At 52.6% G+C, this 17,580-nt stretch overlaps 4 protein-coding genes across 4 annotated transcripts; all 4 read left to right on the forward strand.

The window, feature by feature from the left end:
• Nucleotides 1-573: 573 nt before the first annotated feature.
• Nucleotides 574-1,804, forward strand: BGZ61DRAFT_538478 (uncharacterized protein; the record flags this gene model as incomplete). Its single annotated transcript, XM_046254656.1, has 2 exons — nucleotides 574-1,374; nucleotides 1,469-1,804. The coding sequence occupies 2 exons, from the start codon at nucleotides 574-576 to the stop codon at nucleotides 1,802-1,804; spliced, it is 1,137 nt and encodes a 378-aa protein (XP_046097435.1).
• Nucleotides 1,805-6,238: 4,434 nt separating this feature from the next.
• Nucleotides 6,239-9,139, forward strand: BGZ61DRAFT_559336 (CHAT domain-containing protein; the record flags this gene model as incomplete). Its single annotated transcript, XM_046255756.1, has 2 exons — nucleotides 6,239-6,290; nucleotides 6,369-9,139. The coding sequence occupies 2 exons, from the start codon at nucleotides 6,239-6,241 to the stop codon at nucleotides 9,137-9,139; spliced, it is 2,823 nt and encodes a 940-aa protein (XP_046097436.1).
• A 2,072-nt stretch (nucleotides 9,140-11,211) lies between these two features.
• On the forward strand, nucleotides 11,212-11,853 carry BGZ61DRAFT_313959 (concanavalin A-like lectin/glucanase domain-containing protein; the record flags this gene model as incomplete). Its single annotated transcript, XM_046238849.1, has 1 exon — nucleotides 11,212-11,853. A coding segment is annotated over one exon (642 nt), but the record flags the coding sequence as incomplete, so codon positions are not given.
• A 3,220-nt stretch (nucleotides 11,854-15,073) lies between these two features.
• BGZ61DRAFT_366169 (hyaluronan synthase 2) lies at nucleotides 15,074-17,218 on the forward strand (the record flags this gene model as incomplete). Its single annotated transcript, XM_046241660.1, has 1 exon — nucleotides 15,074-17,218. One exon carries the CDS (start codon nucleotides 15,074-15,076, stop codon nucleotides 17,216-17,218), a length of 2,145 nt encoding a protein of 714 aa, XP_046097438.1.
• Between the last annotated feature and the right edge of the window lie 362 nt (nucleotides 17,219-17,580).

The raw sequence follows: 17,580 nt of genomic DNA on the forward strand, positions 1-17,580 counted from the left end.
TTCTAATTTGTCACCAATCTACGAGTGCAAATTGTAATAAATTTACAATTCTTTACGCATTTATTTACTATCTGTTCTAATTACACATCGCAGATATAGTCCTGCCAATGTCAGACTACAATCTCTCATTCGGTACGACCTGGTATGACTTCAAGTTATCATCTTCAAAACATCCAGCCCACGCCTGGATCTCTCCAGGACAACCAACATCGGTAGGATCGAGCGAAGTGCGAAAGCCGGTACAGTCCTCAGTATCATATAAATACACCATGAGTGAATCCGGCCACTCATTCTGCGGCGCGCACCACGACCGGAATTCGCCAAATGTCTGGATGCAGTTGCTGGGACCTTGGCCGACGTTCTGCATGAACGGCAGTGCGTTTGCTGTGCACTGCTGATCGCCCCATAGACGGAGCATCCAGGCATCGCCTGTTAGCTGGGGCTGTTCCGGTACAGTCGACGTTGTCGTCGGCGTCACGGGGAGGACGCAGGTACATCCCTTGTGCGCATCCGCCTGGCACACGCCGAGCGTCTGGCCCTCGACGGCGATTCCTTGACACGCGCTGAAGGAACATGGACCTAGAGTGCCGCAGAATCCGTCGTAGACGTGTCTGGGAGACAGTCACATCCCTTGAAAGCGTCTTGGCACTTGGCGCCGCCAGCACCATCACCACAGCCATTGCAGCCGTTGTTCTGGCACGACTGGGCAGTTCCACACTCAAAGCCGGGCGTGTCGGTGCTGGGCAGACATTTGCAGCCCTTGAATGCGTTGGTGCAGGTTGCCCTTCCATCGGCGAAGGCACCATCGCAGTCATTGAGCTCACACGACTTCTCTTCGCCGCACTCGAAGCTGGGAGTGTTGGCGTTGGGCGTGCAGGTACAGTCGTCGAAGTCGCCTCCTCAACAGGTTGCGTTCCCGTCTGTCACCTCACGACGCCGCAGGTCGCTTTCGGTCTGGTAGCCACTCTTGTCAACATCTGCAGGCTCTCCATTGCCGTGCTGTACGAGTTGATGCAGCGCACGTCCAAATTAAAGCCGCAGCATTCCGTCAAGCGCAACATTGATTTTGCTTCCGAATCCTACGCACGCGTCCCCGGAAAATACCTTTGGCCGACAGGCCAGGCTGCCCTCATTGCTCCTTCAGCCATACGAAGGGCTCCATCATGGGTGGAATATTACCGGGTGCAAAGGCCACTATTCCTGCTTCAACTCGCGCTAGAACTTCGTAGCCATGCCCCTTGGTTGGCCTGGGGGATTCCCGGAGCATCGTCAGAATCGAGGGAGTGGAGCGTTGCCGGAATTGTTTCGTTGCTTCCACTCGGCCATGATACCGCTCCCGTGGCCAAAGTGCTCGGGGAAGTCGTCGCCGCGAGGGTGATGCCTACTTGGGATGGGATCGTGTCGCCGCTACAGAGTCCAATCATATCTCTGGCCAAGATGACTCGCCGTGTTTCCTCGTCTAACCTAGGCCTTTGAACCAAGCGAGGAGCCTCAGGACGATGTAATCGGAACAGCATGGCCACATGTTCGTAGCGCGGTTCGAGCAAGATCCGATGGGCGTCGGATCCTCAGCCAGCTCATGGGAAGCCGCCACGCCATGCTGACTCGGGTCATGCTCGACGAGATCATGAATCCAGGGTTAATGATTTGGAACCGAGAACGTCTATGTGACTTGGGACTTATGGATGAGCCCAGGACAGGCCAAGCAGAAGGCAAGTGGTGGGAGAACGAGGACAAGCGCCCGCAAATGAGTGAGGACGAAATCTGGTTTGCGTGGTACAGTGTTGGCTATGGTCCACCTTAGGTAGGATAAAGAAATATAAAATACTCGCTCTATACCAGAGCTGAATAGAAATATGTACTTTTTCACCTATGAATGTTCCGACTATGGACGCTTGCCATGAGTTCGTGTATGATGGGTTTTCCTCGCTAAGAGTTCTCCCCGACCAGGTGATAGCTCATCGAGTCTCCCAGTAAATTAGCCACCCGTTACTAGATGGATACATGATACCCCTTATTCGCCTGCACATTATCTCTTATACATGAATCGAGGGCTAGCATGCCATGACGCTCATGGTAGCGGAAGTTGCTTAGTAGGAATGTGTAAGCGAGGGCTGTGTCCGAGAAGGGCGAATTGCTTCACCGGCCGGGTTGGCTAATAGCGGTCTAAGGTGGCCTAAAAAGATGCACCTTTCTGCGACCTGCAGAAAAACCCCGCATAACGCCTTCTCTTGGCATGAATTATCCAATCCTATCCAGTCTCTTCTTTGTTAAGGCAATTCGGTGTAGTCGTGTAAGTGAGACTCGTGTAAGTGAAGAGACCCACGCACGGCTGCCTAAAAATCGCCCACTTTTCTGGGATATCGCACAGCCAACCAAAAGCCCAGTCACGTCATCATCGCGTCTTCTACTGATTTCCTCTCCAACGACATGTCAACTGCGAACCACCGTCCAACAACCAAAACGCAGGGATTTTATTAATGACGGCGTAAACACGTTACTCCGCGTCTCGAGGAACACAACCAACTCGGCTGAGTCACACAGTAGCCTGTTTCACGCCGCTAATGCCGGCTCGTAATTGGTGGCCCAACATGGCTTGGCTCTACTTACATTCCCCTGAAGTGTGGCCTGAGGACACCAAGTTCTCCTCGTGTTATATAAACTGCCACCACCCTCCATCATCAAACACTCCCTCCTTTCTTTTCCATCTCATAGCAATCTGATTCCCATTCAGATACGGGTGAAGACAAAATACCCAGCTTTCGAGATTCACCTTGCTTCAATACGCCCATCATGGCAACGTCAGGCAGTGTCTTCTCCGACACCCTCCAGGAGATCACCAATACCAAACTCGATGAGCTATCCAAGCGACGTTCCCGCTTCGAGGAGGCAAAGGCGGCTCTCCTCATCTCTACGCAGGCCGAAGGAGATGCCGTCAAGCGTCTCGTGACCCTGAGTGCTGGCGTCAAGCAGTGCTTCGCCATCAAGCTCGACAAGTCGGGCAACGTCATTGCCAATCAGACAAAACATGCACGACTAGAGGTCGAGCTCAAGAATGTCGATCGCTTCCTCGGCCAGGCCAAGTGCGATCCTTCCATCTCCGCAAAGATGCTGGATTCCTGGCAACAGTCACTCCTTTGCCATTTGAACATGCAGTCCCTCAAATTCCAGTACGCTTCGCTTTACGGACAACTCGTCACCGAATGGCTCTCCGGCGATAAAGAGCAAACCTCTACCGGGGATGATGTTGAAATGGGTGACACGTTTGAAGTTGTTGGTGATGCAGCCAAGTTAGAGTCCAGAATGGAATGGGAAAAGATGGTATTCGAACCAGCCACCGTAAATGAGACGGCGCTCGAACAATATTTGAACGGCCTTTTTGGATTCGGTGATGAGAAAAAGAAGCTCATCTTTGGTGCCTTGAAGGGACTCCGAGATGAAGTCGAACGCTTCGAGGCAGAAATCTCAACGCCGAACCAATTCAACATCTACTCGCTGAGATGGGTCATCCAAGGCCTCCACTCCTCAGATCTACTCTCCGATGAGAAACGAGAGGTGTTGAAGGATTTTGAGAACAACACCATCATCCTCAACGAGATTGCAGATGTCCTCAACATGCGCATCAGTGCTCTGGGCGCGTGGGCTTGGTGTGCTGATGCCCCAGTCCCGGTCGAAATGCGACGAAAGATCAGTGGCATCTACAACATCCACATGCACGAGGACCTTCTCCAGGCCATCTTTCTCCAGTACATCGGCGTTAAATGGAGTGTCTTCTTCAAGAAAGCATTCAAGGATTTCCGCCGTGCTGAAGGAGCATGGACATCCGCGCGTGCAGAAATTCCAAAGGCTGACAAGCAGAGACTCGGGTATTACCTCGGACCGCGGCACCGTTCGCCCTGTTTGCAGACAGCCCGGAGCAAGATCTACAACAGCAAGTACTTCATGGCCCAACTCATGGGCAACGTGGAGCAGGCTACGGATACCGCGGACGGAGAAGAGGAGGCAGAGTATGAGAAGTTTGCGCCGCAAAGCCTCAAGCGGAGGAGCGGCGCTAGACAATCGACCGGAGCTAAAAGACATCGAAAGATACTCGCCAGCAAAGCTCCTCGAAGGTCTGCGCCATCAGGAGCATTCTTAGATCTGGCGGCAGAAGTGGACGAAGAAGACGAGGACGATGAAGATGAGGATGAGGAAGGCAAAACCCGCAACCCCATGGCACTCAAGCAGGATCTGTTGCACCTGTTGTCGACCGAAATCACCATCAACACGCGTCTTTACGGCGAAATGACGGCCTTCCACTCCGTCTTTGAGAGCTGGAACCCCCTCCTCCCCCACGAGACTGTCTGCATGGTACTCAAGTACTTCGGCGTCTCCGAGACCTGGCTGGGCTTCTTCACAAAGTTCCTGCAGGCTCCCCTGAAGTTCATCGACGACGACAAATCGACCCCGGCGCGCGTGCGGCGCCGAGGCACTCCCGCGTCGCATGTACTCAGCGATGTCTTCGGCGAGACGACTCTCTTCTGTCTTGACTTTGCCGTCAACCAGGCCACCTCCGGGAACGCCCTTTGGAGAATCCACGACGACGTGTGGTTCTGGTCGCGCGACCACGGCGTGGCGGCGAAGGCGTGGAAGACGATGGATGAGTTCGCTGCCATTACCGGCACGGAAATCAACCCATCCAAGACCGGTACTGTTCGGGTCTCGAAAGATACCGGCGTGAAGCTGGCCATCGATAAATCTCTCCCTGGCGGTGAGATCCGCTGGGGCTTCCTGCGCCTGTCGCCCCAGACGGGCAGATTCGAAATCGACCAGGCCATGGTAGACTCCCACATCGACGAGCTGCACAAGCAGCTTCACGACCAGCCCAAGAGCATCTTCGCCTTCATCCAAGCGTGGAACACATACGCCGCAACCTTCTTCACCTCCAACTTCGGCAAGGCCGCCAATTGCTTCGGCCGCGAGCACGTCGACAACATGCTCGCCACGCACGAGCGCATCCAGCGCCAGATCTTCTCCACGCTGCCCGACGGCGAGGAGAAGGTCTCCAGCGTGGCCGAGTACCTCCAAAAGGCGATTGGCCAGCGCTTCGGAATCAGCGACGTGCCGGATGGCTACCTCTATTTCCCAATGGAGCTCGGGGGTCTCGACCTACAGTCGCCGTTCATCCCGCTGCTTCAGATCCGCGACGAAGTCCTCGAGTCCCCCGCCGAGCTTCTCGACCAGTTCGAGCAGGGCGAGCGCGACGCCTACGAGTGGGACAAGGCGCGGTTCCTCGACGGCAGCATCAACCACGAGCGGTACGCGCTCGACGAGCCAGACTGGGCGCCCGAGTCAGCGCGCGACCGCGGCACCTTCATGCCCTTTGAAGAGTACGTGCGCTACCGCGAGGAGATGCATTTCGAGCATAGACACGCGAGCACGGCGTTGCACCAGGTGTTTGACCAGCTGATGCAGCGGCCGCCGGAGAAGGCGCAGAACAGCGTCAGTCCAGACGATAGCAAGGTGTGGACGGCGCTCAGCCAGCTGAACGCGCAGTCGAACTTGCGAGGTATCACGGAAAATTGGCATCAGATGGAGCCGTACTGGTGTTGGGTGGCTATGATGTATGGGCCTGAGATTGTGGACCGCTTTGGAGGGCTGAACATTGTTGATCCTGGGCTTTTGCCGATGGGGATGGTCAAGTTGTTCAGGGATAAGCGGGTGAAATGGTAAGGTTGGTTTGGTTAGTTAACCGGTGAAGTTGTGTGCTCGTGGCTCATAGAATTTCTACTCTATGTGGCGCCAAGGACACTTCATGTCAATTATCAAGGCCATTCATTATTTCTTACGTATGCTACTTAAAATAGTTAACACGACCCATCGACTAGAAGTCTCAAGTTCCCGTTCGTCGTCAAAGCGGCCTGACCTGATGCTCTAAGACCTCAACTAGCCACATGCTCACTCGAGTTCTGTAGCGGATGGTATGTTAATTCGTAAACTAATTAGCAGAGGCTACTATTACATATATCTTCTCTCCTGAAAAATGCAAGATTCGCGGGGATTCTCAGGGCTTGGTTGCCGGGCTGGAACGCTGCAAAGAAGGTCCAGATTGTATTGGTCGCCTGATTCTGAGTGCTGGGCCGCGAAAGAGAATAGCCAATAATAAGCCAGCCGGATAAATACGGGTAATTCACATGAGGCGTAGAGGGGGCTGAAAAAGAAGAAATCTTTTGCGATAATATCAGGTTCAAGACTACCGATGGTACCCAACCCACAATCTTCTGTAGCCAACGTCAAAGATACTAAGAAGAGTAAGCAAACCTTGGACGGCCTTTACAATCCACCAAATCAACGGCGAAACCGCTGAAGCATACGAATGGAGTCTCCAGACTACCAAGACCAAGCAGATGAGCTCTTTGAGCTTGCCGATGAATTCTTCCAAAAATTTGTTCTTCACGGCAATGTTACAGACTTAGACCAGTACCTTTATTTTACCCAGGAACAAATCAACATCGCACCTGAAGGCCATCCTGACCGAGCACAACACACCTTTACACTCGGAGACGGATATTCCCGCAAATATAAAAAAACGAGGAACCCAGAGGACCTCGAGAGGTCTATAGCATTAAGAGAAGAATCCATAAATCTGGGGCGCAAAGACTCTTGTCCCGTGGAATTATCCCACGGTGACAAGCTGTCGCTTATAGCAGACTATCAAGCTAAATTCGAATTGACGGGCGACAGGGTCATTTTGGAACAAGCTACTCGAAGTTGCGAAGAAGAAATCAACTTGCTACCGGAAAAGGATACAATCAGAGCAGCCTATCTCTACCGAGCTGGTATTGGTTATGGGACTGCATACCAAGAGTCAGGCGAAAAGGTCTCCTTGGAACAGTCTATTCGTTCTTATCGGGAAGCAATCACTCTGACACCGAAGAACGACTCCCAAAGGCCACTGAGACTTGAGGGTCTTGCGAATGGACTTAGAGACTTGTTTCAAAGGATTGGTTCTGCGGCAGCTCTTGAGGAGGCTATACAACTCTCTGAAGAGGCGCTTGACCTAACGCCAGACGACCATGAGGATCGAGCAAACCGCCTCTTCTATCTTGCAATTCTATATGCCGACCGACAAGTGCAAACAGGAGAAAAGGATCATTACCACTCTATTGGACTCATAAAGGAAGCACTTCCTGTCGCACCCGTGGGGCATCCTGCCCGGGCAAAGGTGCTTGCGGCTCTCTCTACGGCGTACTTGCAAGAGTACTCTGCGACAAAGGTCGAGAATACCCTGCATGAATGTATCCAACGTGGAAATGAGGCTCTGCTTGAAATAAAGGACAGTCGAGATCGATCGCGGCCGTTGGATGTTCTTGGATATGCATATCGGCATCTATACGAAAGGACAGATGATGTAACGGACCTTGAGTTATCTATTCAGCATCACAAGTCAGCCGTCGGCGAGGCTTCAGAACAAGACCCCACCCGAGCATATCTTCTTCGTGGTCTTGCAGAGGGATATGAGGCAAAGTACCATTCTACGAAAGCCGCAGCAGACTGGGACCTATCCGTCCGGACCTTTGCAGAAGCCCTCGCTCACAACCTCTCTTCTGCCGACCATCGCTTGCAAGCCGGTAGAAGCTTACTCCATTTCCATGCCGGAGCTGGCCGATGGGAAGAAGCTTATGGATATGCGTTGAAGAGCATTCGGCTCATCCCACTGCTCACGGGCCCTGCGCTTGAGAACTCGGATAAGCAAGTCTTGCTTGCCGAAATTTCTGGCTTGGCTTCTGATGCTGCAGCGGTGGCTCTGAATTCTGGGAAAACTACTCTTGAAGCGATTCAACTTCTTGAACTTGGTCGTGGTGTCATTTCAGCCTCGGTACATGCTTCACCCAGTCGTGAGGTTGGCCAAGGACCAGAAGAAGGTAAGCCGAATGTTCGGGAGAATTCCGGTAGCGAAGGATTCCCCGAAGTCCTGTCTGAGAATGAACTGAAAGCTGCTGCCAAGAACGGGCCGATTTTAGTCATCAGTGCCAGCTCGTACCGCTGTGATGCCTTTATCGTCGAGCGCAACGACATCCGCGTTCTGCCATTGCCCGAGCTGAATCGCAACGACATAAATTCCTATCAAGTTGAAGATCTTGCGCAACCGAAGATTCTAGAATGGCTTTGGACTACTCTAGCCAAGCCGGTCCTTGATGAATTGGGACTCGGCCAAATTGGGGCTAATGACCGCTGGCCTCATGTATGGTGGATTCCCACAGGAGTCTTGGCAAAATATCCGATCCATGCCGCTGGTTCATATTCACCCACTTCCTCTAGTTCTGTCCTTGACCTGGTAGTATCGTCATACAGCACGTCTGTGAAGACAATCATTCAAGGTCACTGGCGTCAAGCTCAGAAAGTTGGAGCATCCCGTCCAAACAATGTCGTTTTGGTCGGGATGAAAGAAACGCCCGGGCAAAGACATTTAAAGTATGCTACGGAAGAGGCAGAGATGTTGGAACGTACTTTCAAGTCTTTGAATCTACACACCACTAAGCCTCTGCCAGTTCAACAGGATGTATTGTCTGCATTGAAGAATTGCGATATATTTCATTTCGCAGGTCATGGACTTAGTAGCCACAGGTCTCCTTGGAAGAGCAGCCTACTCTTGCGCGATTGGGAGAAACAGCCGCTGACAGTCGAGCATCTCTACGAGGTCAATGCTGGCAAACGAACGGCATTTCTTGCGTATCTTTCAGCCTGTGGAACAGGTCAAATATTACACGGCGAGTTTCTAGATGAGGGGCTTCATTTGGCCACTGCATGTCAACTTGCTGGATTTCAACATGTAATCGGTACATTGTGGGAGGTGAACGACAGGGCGTGCGTTGACATCGCAGCCAAGACATACGAATGGATACAGCGGGAAGGAATGAGTGATGAATCTGTTAGCGAGGGACTTCATCATGCGCTGAGGAGTCTTCGCGCACAGTGGATTACGGAAAATGTCTCAAGAGGGGCACTGATGTACCAGGAGAGAATTGGATGTACGGACGGGAGTCACATTGAGGAGGAAAGGCGACACAACTCGAGATGCCAAAGAGATGTTTTCTTTGCTGATGAAGCAGTGCTTAGTTCAGCTCCCTGGGTTCCTTATATTCATTTTGGCATTTAATAATTCAACCCATAAGTGTAGCGAAACCATGTCGCTCGAGTCATTTAGTCGAAGACAATAAACAAGGGGTTGCAATCTGCCGCAAATTTAATAGAAAAGTGCGAGCGGCCGTAGGTTTAGTATCACTGAGCTTAATCAAACGAGGCGCGATTCCGAAACATCCCAACTGATAGGATTTCAATGGGACAGACGTGCGCATGCGCAATCAGTATCGCGCTGTGCAGAAAGAACTGAGATCTAGTCATTCCACCGGATAAATGAACAAACTGTGAATCTTATCTCCAGCCCACCGAGGTGGGTCGTATTGCTCTCAAGTTCAGCTGAGTTCCGGTCTGAGACAATCCCGCGTATCCAGTCCCATCTCTACCCCACAAACTGCACCGAAATCGATCTGATGCGCGCGGATAGATATCATGTCTCGATACGAGATAACCGTCCTTGATTTTGCGATCGGCTCCCAATCAATAGTCCATTGATCTGGGGTGCGGCCCGCTCCGGTTGGAATTAGCCTCCGGCCCTAGTTCAACACCATCGACATCAGCGCCCGTTGCACGCACACTACGACGGGTGGCGATAGGCTCTCAATACGGAGACCCTTCCATCTAGCGGCGGATAATATATCCTTTATCCCCGCAGTTTCTATCACATTTTACATCGTCACTTAGTGTTCCAATCCTTCACTATCGTCAACATGGTATCTTGATACTGTGGGCGCACCGGTCCTATGTATTGTGATTTGGACATCTTAAAAATAAATAGGCCACAGTACTTGGCGATAATTACCTCATTTCAAAGACTGAAGAAGTGGGCACACAATATTCAGCTTCGCCAAAAATGTGTTCAATTGGTTCGGGCTCCCTTATAAACTGCACCAATGTTTTTATCAGGACAGTGACATGCGTTAACAAATATCTGTGTTAACTACATCCGGAAACATGTCGCAAACTTTTCTGCTCATTGATCTATGTCTAAGACATCTAACGTGAGAAATCTTCGAAAGCACTGTTTTCGCTACGCATGTTCCGAATCAACCCTTCTTGTTAAGTCTCAGACATTGTCTGACTTGGTCGCGGAGTGGCAGAACCAGTAGTGGCTTACGGCCCGCACCGGAACTCTATATCCTCCAGACTCAAGCCACATGATCCTTAGCTATCAATAGACTTATTTACCTAGAACTAATCCTCTTACGAGATCTGCGACGTATATTACTCACTCGACGTCCTTGTCTCGACTGGCCAATCCGCCCCGCGTTTGGCCTACCCTACACCTTTAGGATCACGCCTTGGCGTTTGTTTGATTACTCATCGTGTCGGTCCCCAAGATTAGCGTTGCCAAATTCACAATTGCAGAGAAAAGGTGAGCTAGGGACTAAAAGAAGGAAAAGCGTCGGATAAGACGGCTTCCGTTAGCTGTGCCTCATGTTGCCGCGTCAGTCGCGGAAGAAGAGGCCATTCCGCTCCAGGGGTGTTTATTCGCGGGGAACGTCGGGGATGGGTTTGTTCACGATTCAGCTCTCACCCCTCCTACGGCTCTTACGGCTCTTACGGCTCTTATGAGACTGAAATCAATGAGTTGTTTTCTCGTATTGCAATTTGTGGCTGCAGAGCGGTGGAAAGTGGTGAGCCTGTTCAGGTTCGTCAGGTGAAGGGAATTTCCCCGACTCACATGACTCGGTTGGCGTCGTGGCAGGACTGTTAGTGTATTTACTGTTGCACCGCCTTCCAGAACTGGATATATTCTGTACTTGAATAACCCCGCTACTATGGTCCGGGGCTGAGTCTGATCCAGAGGGGTCTAATTAAGACGGAGCGAGGGGGTTGGTTTAATATCTGCTGCGGTCCGCGTCATTATCCTCCTGTCTCCTTTTGCTGCAGTCGTGATTCCGTCACGTTCCTCCCTTTCATTCTGCTGCAGGTCTGACCATGGCGTCAAAGGTCGGGGACTGCGACTGTGGCTTCATCGACTCCAACGACCCGACCCGGAACATCTTCACCAGCTTCCTCGTCGTCAACTTCAGCTCCATCTCAACCAAAACGTTCGACAATCTCTTCATCCCGGCCACGTACGAGATATCCCAAGCCAAGTCGCCCTACACCAGGAACTTCTCGGCCTCGCAGGTCGAGCTCTCCGACTCTGGGCTCGGCCTCACCGTCTCGCCGGCCTCGGATTCAAAAGAGGTGCCCTGCGCACAAGTCTTCACCCGCGCGGCCACCTTCTTCTACGGCTCGTATCATGCAAAGTTCCGCGTCGGGGATGTCCCGGGCACGGTGACGGCCTTCTTCAACTACAAGAATGACACCTCCGAGGTCGACATTGAGTACCTCAGCGTCTGGGAGGAGGCGACGCTGCTGTACACGGTCAAACCGCAGATTTACTTTGACAGCGGCAACCCGTCCAACAGCACCTACCAGCGACAGGCATGGAACGACTCACGTGCCTCGTTTGACGAGGAATTCCACGAGTGGTCTTTTGTCTGGCTGCCTGACATTGTGCACTATGGCCTCGATGCAAACTACTCCAGGTTTATTACTACCAACGTGCCCCAGGCTCCCGGCCGTCTTGCGCTGAGCCAGTGGTCTGACGGCAACTCAAACTACTCCATGGGGCCCCCAACAAAAGATAGCACCGTCGCCGTCTCGTCGCTCTGGGCTGTGTATAACGACACGAATGCCAGCGCGCTGACGTGCAAAACAGCCACTTCGGCATGCACCATTACGAACGGCATTTTCAAGGCCAGCTCAGCTTCAGGGGGAGACGACAGCAGCAGTTCAGACACACCCCCAGTGATTAGCGTAAACTCGCATGCCCACATCATCAGTCCAGCAGCACCCGGCTGGCTCTTTGCATTGTTGTTTTTCTTTTGGTTCAGTCGGTGGCGTTCCTGAGTAATACCTTTTCTTTTTCCTGTGCATCTCATTTGAGGGAATGCGACCTCAGCTCGGAGTTCCTTGGCGGGAGACTCTTCACCACGGCCAAGATTCGTTGGTCTCGATTAGGGCGTAATTCTGGCTGGTGGCATTCTACATATGCGTGGGCGCTTGGTTTGGCGATACTTATTGGTTGCTGGCATTGTGCTGTTAGCGGTAATGTAATTGGAATTATTCATCTGGGAATGTACGAGTTTGTTGGGTCGCAATGCACCGAGGAGCTGGTCATGGCAAGTTCCGGGGGCGTCAGTGATTAAATCTTGGCATAAGCTGCCAAGCCGGAGCGGACAGCGCATGCAACAGTTTGTGGAAAATACACATCTCCCGGGAGTCTGGATCGCCGAAGAACCGGGGAGATGTTACACGATGGCCACCCAGACAGATGAAGGTACAGTACATAGCTGTGGCGTCGTGTCAGGACTATTGGCTGGTACGTGTACTGTACCAACTCCGTCCCGTTTTTGCCGTGAGAATACATCTAGACTCGGTTTTCCCGGGGTCCGCCTCCCCGTGAAGAGTAAGGGGTTAGACTGATGACATCTCGACAAATGACAGTCGGGCTCATCGCGCTGGTCGGTGAGAATAGTACGCGGAGGCGTACGACACAGCATTAAATGAGACTAGTGTATTTCCCCCGGCCCCAGCCCGCTCTGCCAGACGACAGGTCTAGACTCAGGAGGCGCCGTTAACCTTGCAATGTCTCCAAGCGCGGCTACCGGTACTTACGTGTAAGTATGCGCGTTTTGTAAAAATAGCTAGTGTTCGACTAACACCTTTCTAGTTAGCTAAGCACGCAATGGGAATACAATACATCCCCTTGAACATCGCAATAGCGCTAGTTCTCGGCACTTGTTGGTTTCTCGAAGATCAGCGGTAGCCACTGCCGCGGTCAACAATGCGGTGCACACAATCGCATCCAGCCACCAACACGAGAAGTAATTGGTCCTTGGTGTGATAAATTAGTAGCTGTATAAGTCTCGCTGGATTACAAGTCCTGCTCGAATACACACACATGCCAGGCAAAATCCTTCCCTATTGCACTTATTTCTTTTTGACCAGGACCCTGATGTGCTGAATAATCTTGAGTCACGGAATCTGTCATCGGTGACCGCCAAGTGGCGTTAATTGCTTCTCCTGCACGGAGACGTATCAGGCTTGTCCTACTCAGGAGAAGAAAAAAAGGGTCCGCCTAATAAAAGTCTGCAACGAATGACTAGTACCGTCACCATTGGGGGCGAGCCACAGGCTGAAAATCGATCAGGGGTTACATTGTTCCGCAAGCCCGGTCTGGAGACGCTACTTGTTTATTTGTTCGTTGACGCGGCGTAGCTGAAGCCTCGTCAGCACAGGCTGTGGATAGGGGAAAAAAGGCGTAATACCTAATAGATCCAAATTCGAACATAGTACATCTATTATACCCACTCCTGATGCAACACCTCTCCGCAGATCGCCTCAGCTGCCCACTATTTGTTTTTTTGACCGAGAACTTGACCTGATTTGATCTTCGGGACCTTTGGGAAATACAAGGGTGCTTAATCTGCATCTTCCAGTACCGGAGCAACGGTCCTCTCCGAAAGACCGGGCTGATCCACGTGTATCTGCATTGTGGAAACCACAGTCTCTCGGCATGACTTTGCTGTATATTCATCTCCACAAATCGCAAGCCCTGAGGCCCTCAATGCAGCACGGGGCTGATCCATAGGGATCGGCCATTCTACAAGCCATAAGCCCAACTGGTGCCTTGAGGGCGGCCCGACTGTCCTATCACGGCACGGGGCTGATTCATATGGACCTGACAGGCCTTGCTAGGACGCACAGTCCCTCGGCATGATTTTGCTGTCGACTGATCCCTACAAGGGCAAGCCCTGTTGCCCTGAATGCAACACCGGACTAGTCCATATGGATCGGCCTTTTGACAAGCCATAGTCCCAACTGATCCCAAGGACCGACTGTTCTGTCACATCCGGGCTGATCCGTGTTGGCCTGGTCTGCTTTGGGAGAAGCCACGGTCCTCAACATGCCTTCTCCGTGGATTGACCCCCACAAAGTGTATGTTTTGCGGGCCTGAACGCAGCACCGGACAGATCGATAATGACCTGAACCGCCTTGTCAGAAGCCCAGTCCCTCGGCATGGCCGTGCTACAGACACATCTCCACACAACGCAAGCGCTGCGGTTCTGGACACCGCACTGGATTGATTTATGTAGGCTAGCCGTTGCCCAAGGTACAATCTCAACGGACCCCTGGAAGGCAAGGCTTGACTTTCTGACCGCAGCACCGGGCTGATCTATTTCGACCTGACCGTCTCGTCAGAAGCCACAGTCCCTCGGCATGAGTTGGCGGTAAAGTGACCCCTGCAAGGGCAAGACCTGTAGCTCTGAACGTGGACTGACCCATGTGGACCGGCTGCTGTAGAAGCTATTGTCCCAACTAATGGCCGGAAAGAAAAGCCCGACTGTCCTATCACAGCACCCAACTGAGCCGTGTTGGCCGGACCTGCTTCGTCAGAAGCCAGTCACTTGACGTGATTCGCTCCCAACTGACCCCTACAAGGGGCAAGCCCTGGCGTACTGACCGCAAGCCCAAGCTGGCCCATGTGGATCTGTCCTGTGAGAAACAATAGTCTCGACATGATTTTCGTTCTGGACTCAATCTCCAAGAGGGCCAAGACGCCGGCCTGGCGCAGGGACTCAGGTCCCCTCCGAGCCGCCTTTCAGCTCTGAAAATGTGCGGGCGCCATGCAATATATGGAAGTAAACCGATAGTCTGGCTGGAGTGGCGCCGATCCGGAGCAAATTTTCAAAGCGGTTAATAGTGGCTGGGAGGATGGCAGGAGTTGAAATGCTCGGGCTCGGCCTGGCTACCTGCTTGATAAGTTCTACTCTGTGCCCCTTGTGGTATACATTCACTCGTTCACCTTGAGTCCAGTCAGTCCTCGATGTCAAGCGGTACACTCAAGGCAGGTGTCGATATGGCCAGCCAGGTAGATGTCATCGAAAGCAGCGGCATGTCGGGCTCAAGCTCCCCTGACGCTTCGTCTGTCGACGTCAAGACACGCTCTTTTGACTCGGCTGCCGTCTTTGACTCACCACTAAGAAAGCCCCTAAAGATCAACCCCTTCTTCGCCGCCTTCAACATCACCCTGGCGTTTGGTCTCATCGGCGCCCTTATTGCGGGTTACTGCATCGGGCTCAAGGTCTTCGATCTCGACATCACCGCCGTCGGCCTATACGGAACGATTCTTATATCCGAATACCTTGTTCAGCTCTGCTGCGCCATCATCAACCGCTTCGATATCGACCGAATCGTCAACAACTTGGCAAAGAAGCGGGCCAATGCACAGGCGGCCGGTGACTGCGAAAAGGCCGCCGACGGCACACCGGAACATAACCTTCTCAACCCCGGCAGCGAGGTCTCTATCGCCGTCGTCGGCTACCGCGAGGATGAACAAGCATGGAGGCTATGTCTCCGCAGTCTGCAGACGCAGTCGCTCCGCCCCAAGTGTGTCATCGGTGTTGTTGACGGCAACGAGGAGCCAGATCTGAACATGGCACAAGCCTTCGTTGAGGAATTCGAATCATACAAGGCGCCGCTCATCCACCTGCCCCTGCTTCTCTCCGAGGTCCACCGCAAGACATACTTCGACAACATCCCTGTTGACACTCGATTCGCATTGACCAAGTTCTGGCACTACCTCGTAGGTCGCTATCGACCTGGCCATGAAGCGGCCTTGGCTATTGCTAGACAGGTAGTGATTGAGCAAGTGATGGAATGGGACGAGAAGTGGAACATCAGCAGCCTCAAAGCCGTCATGTTCAGTCAACCTCACGGCCACAAGCGCACCGCCATGTTTACTGCCTTTGCCATGAGCTTGTACGCCTGTCGAACCCGGGACTCCATCTTCACGACCGACTCAGACACACTCATCCAGCCCAACGGTCTGGATGAGATGCTGGCACTCCTACGTTCTGCGCCTCAAATCGGTGGTGTCACGGCCGATGTCAAGATCTGGAACCGCGCTGAGTCTTTGCTTGCCCGGTTGTGCTCGGCGCGATACTGGTTTGCCTTCAACATCGAGCGAGCCTGCCAGTCGCTGTGGCGCTGTGTCGGCTGCCTCTCTGGCCCGATGAGCATGTACCGCGCTTCCGATCTCGAGACAATCCTTGGTCCATGGAACTTGCAGACATTTGGTGGCAAGGAGACGACCTTTGGTGATGATCGCCACTTGACCAACCAACTTCTGGCTCACGGACTCCGGACACGATATACACACCGCACATGGTGCGACAGCGAGTCACCGACTTCCTTTGTGCGCTGGGTTGCCCAGCAGACGCGATGGAGCAAGTCCTTCTTCAGAGAAGCCTTTTGGTTCCCGGCCACCTTTGCCTTGCAGTCCCCGTGGATGCTTGTCGAGACAACCGTACAGGCCTTGTACCCCTTTATCCTGATCGCCACTGTCTTCCACTTCCTCTTTGACACTACCAGCGACGACCCCTGGCGGCCCATCATCTGGCTTGTCACCATGTTTGGTGTCGCCTTTGTCAAGTCCGCTTTGGCCGTGCTCATCAGCAGGGACTTGTGGTTGCTTCTCTTCAGCGCGTATGGCTTCATCTACTTCTTCGGCCTGCTACCCTCCAAGATTTACGCCCTCATCACCATGAACCAGACCAGCTGGGGAACGTCGGCGCGTTCTTCCACCGAGCGCAAGCGCGGACAGTCTTTCTTGCAACGCTCATTCCATATCTGCCATCTCGTTATCTGGTACACGGCCGTCTTCGTCGGCATCGGGTTTTTCACCTACAGAATCTTTGGCAACCCCCTTCTCTTCCTTATCGGTGCCTTCGCACTCATCCCATCAGCCCTTCTCTACTGGGAGCGCTCCCTCTCCCTAGATGGCCTCAAAGGTCTATTTAGAAAGAAGAAGCCCGCTCCCGAACCCGTCACTCCCTTCGAGGTCGACGAGTCAGTGCTTCCTACGAAGCCTTCACCAGCCTCAAAGTCTCAAGGAGACTTGTCCGTCGCCTCAACACATCGGAGTTCAGACAGCACTCTCAAGAACACGCCTGCTATGTCTGTCAACGAAGTTCCTGATAAGACCGAGAAAAGTCCTGATAAGATCGAGGAAATACCCAAGGCCGCTACTTCCGATTGATTAGAAGCCTCTGCATTCTCTGCCTGGCTGGAAGTAGGCAGCTAGGCGAATATTAGTTTGCCTAGTAAACACTTCCTATACTCCTGGTGGCGTTGGGTTTTCTGCCCTTGACTTTGAATTTATTTGCGGGGGGGCAGCGGAGCTGTGGATTAACCATCGACAAGGGAGGGGTGTCGATGAGGCGTCGGGGGATATGAAGTGATATAGATTGACTGCATCTTAGAATAATATTTAAATATACCGTGGTGCTACAGTAGAAAGCAGCCACACCTTTAGTACAGTAAGGCCCTTCTTGTTAGTCAAGGCCTACGTAAAGTGGTAGCTCTGCCAAAGCCCTTGACAGGGCATGCTTTTTTCTTTCT

This window comes from Ilyonectria robusta (genome assembly GCF_021365365.1).
Source record: "Ilyonectria robusta strain PMI_751 chromosome Unknown BGZ61scaffold_29, whole genome shotgun sequence".
In the NCBI taxonomy this organism is placed as follows: Eukaryota; Fungi; Ascomycota; class Sordariomycetes; order Hypocreales; family Nectriaceae; genus Ilyonectria; species Ilyonectria robusta.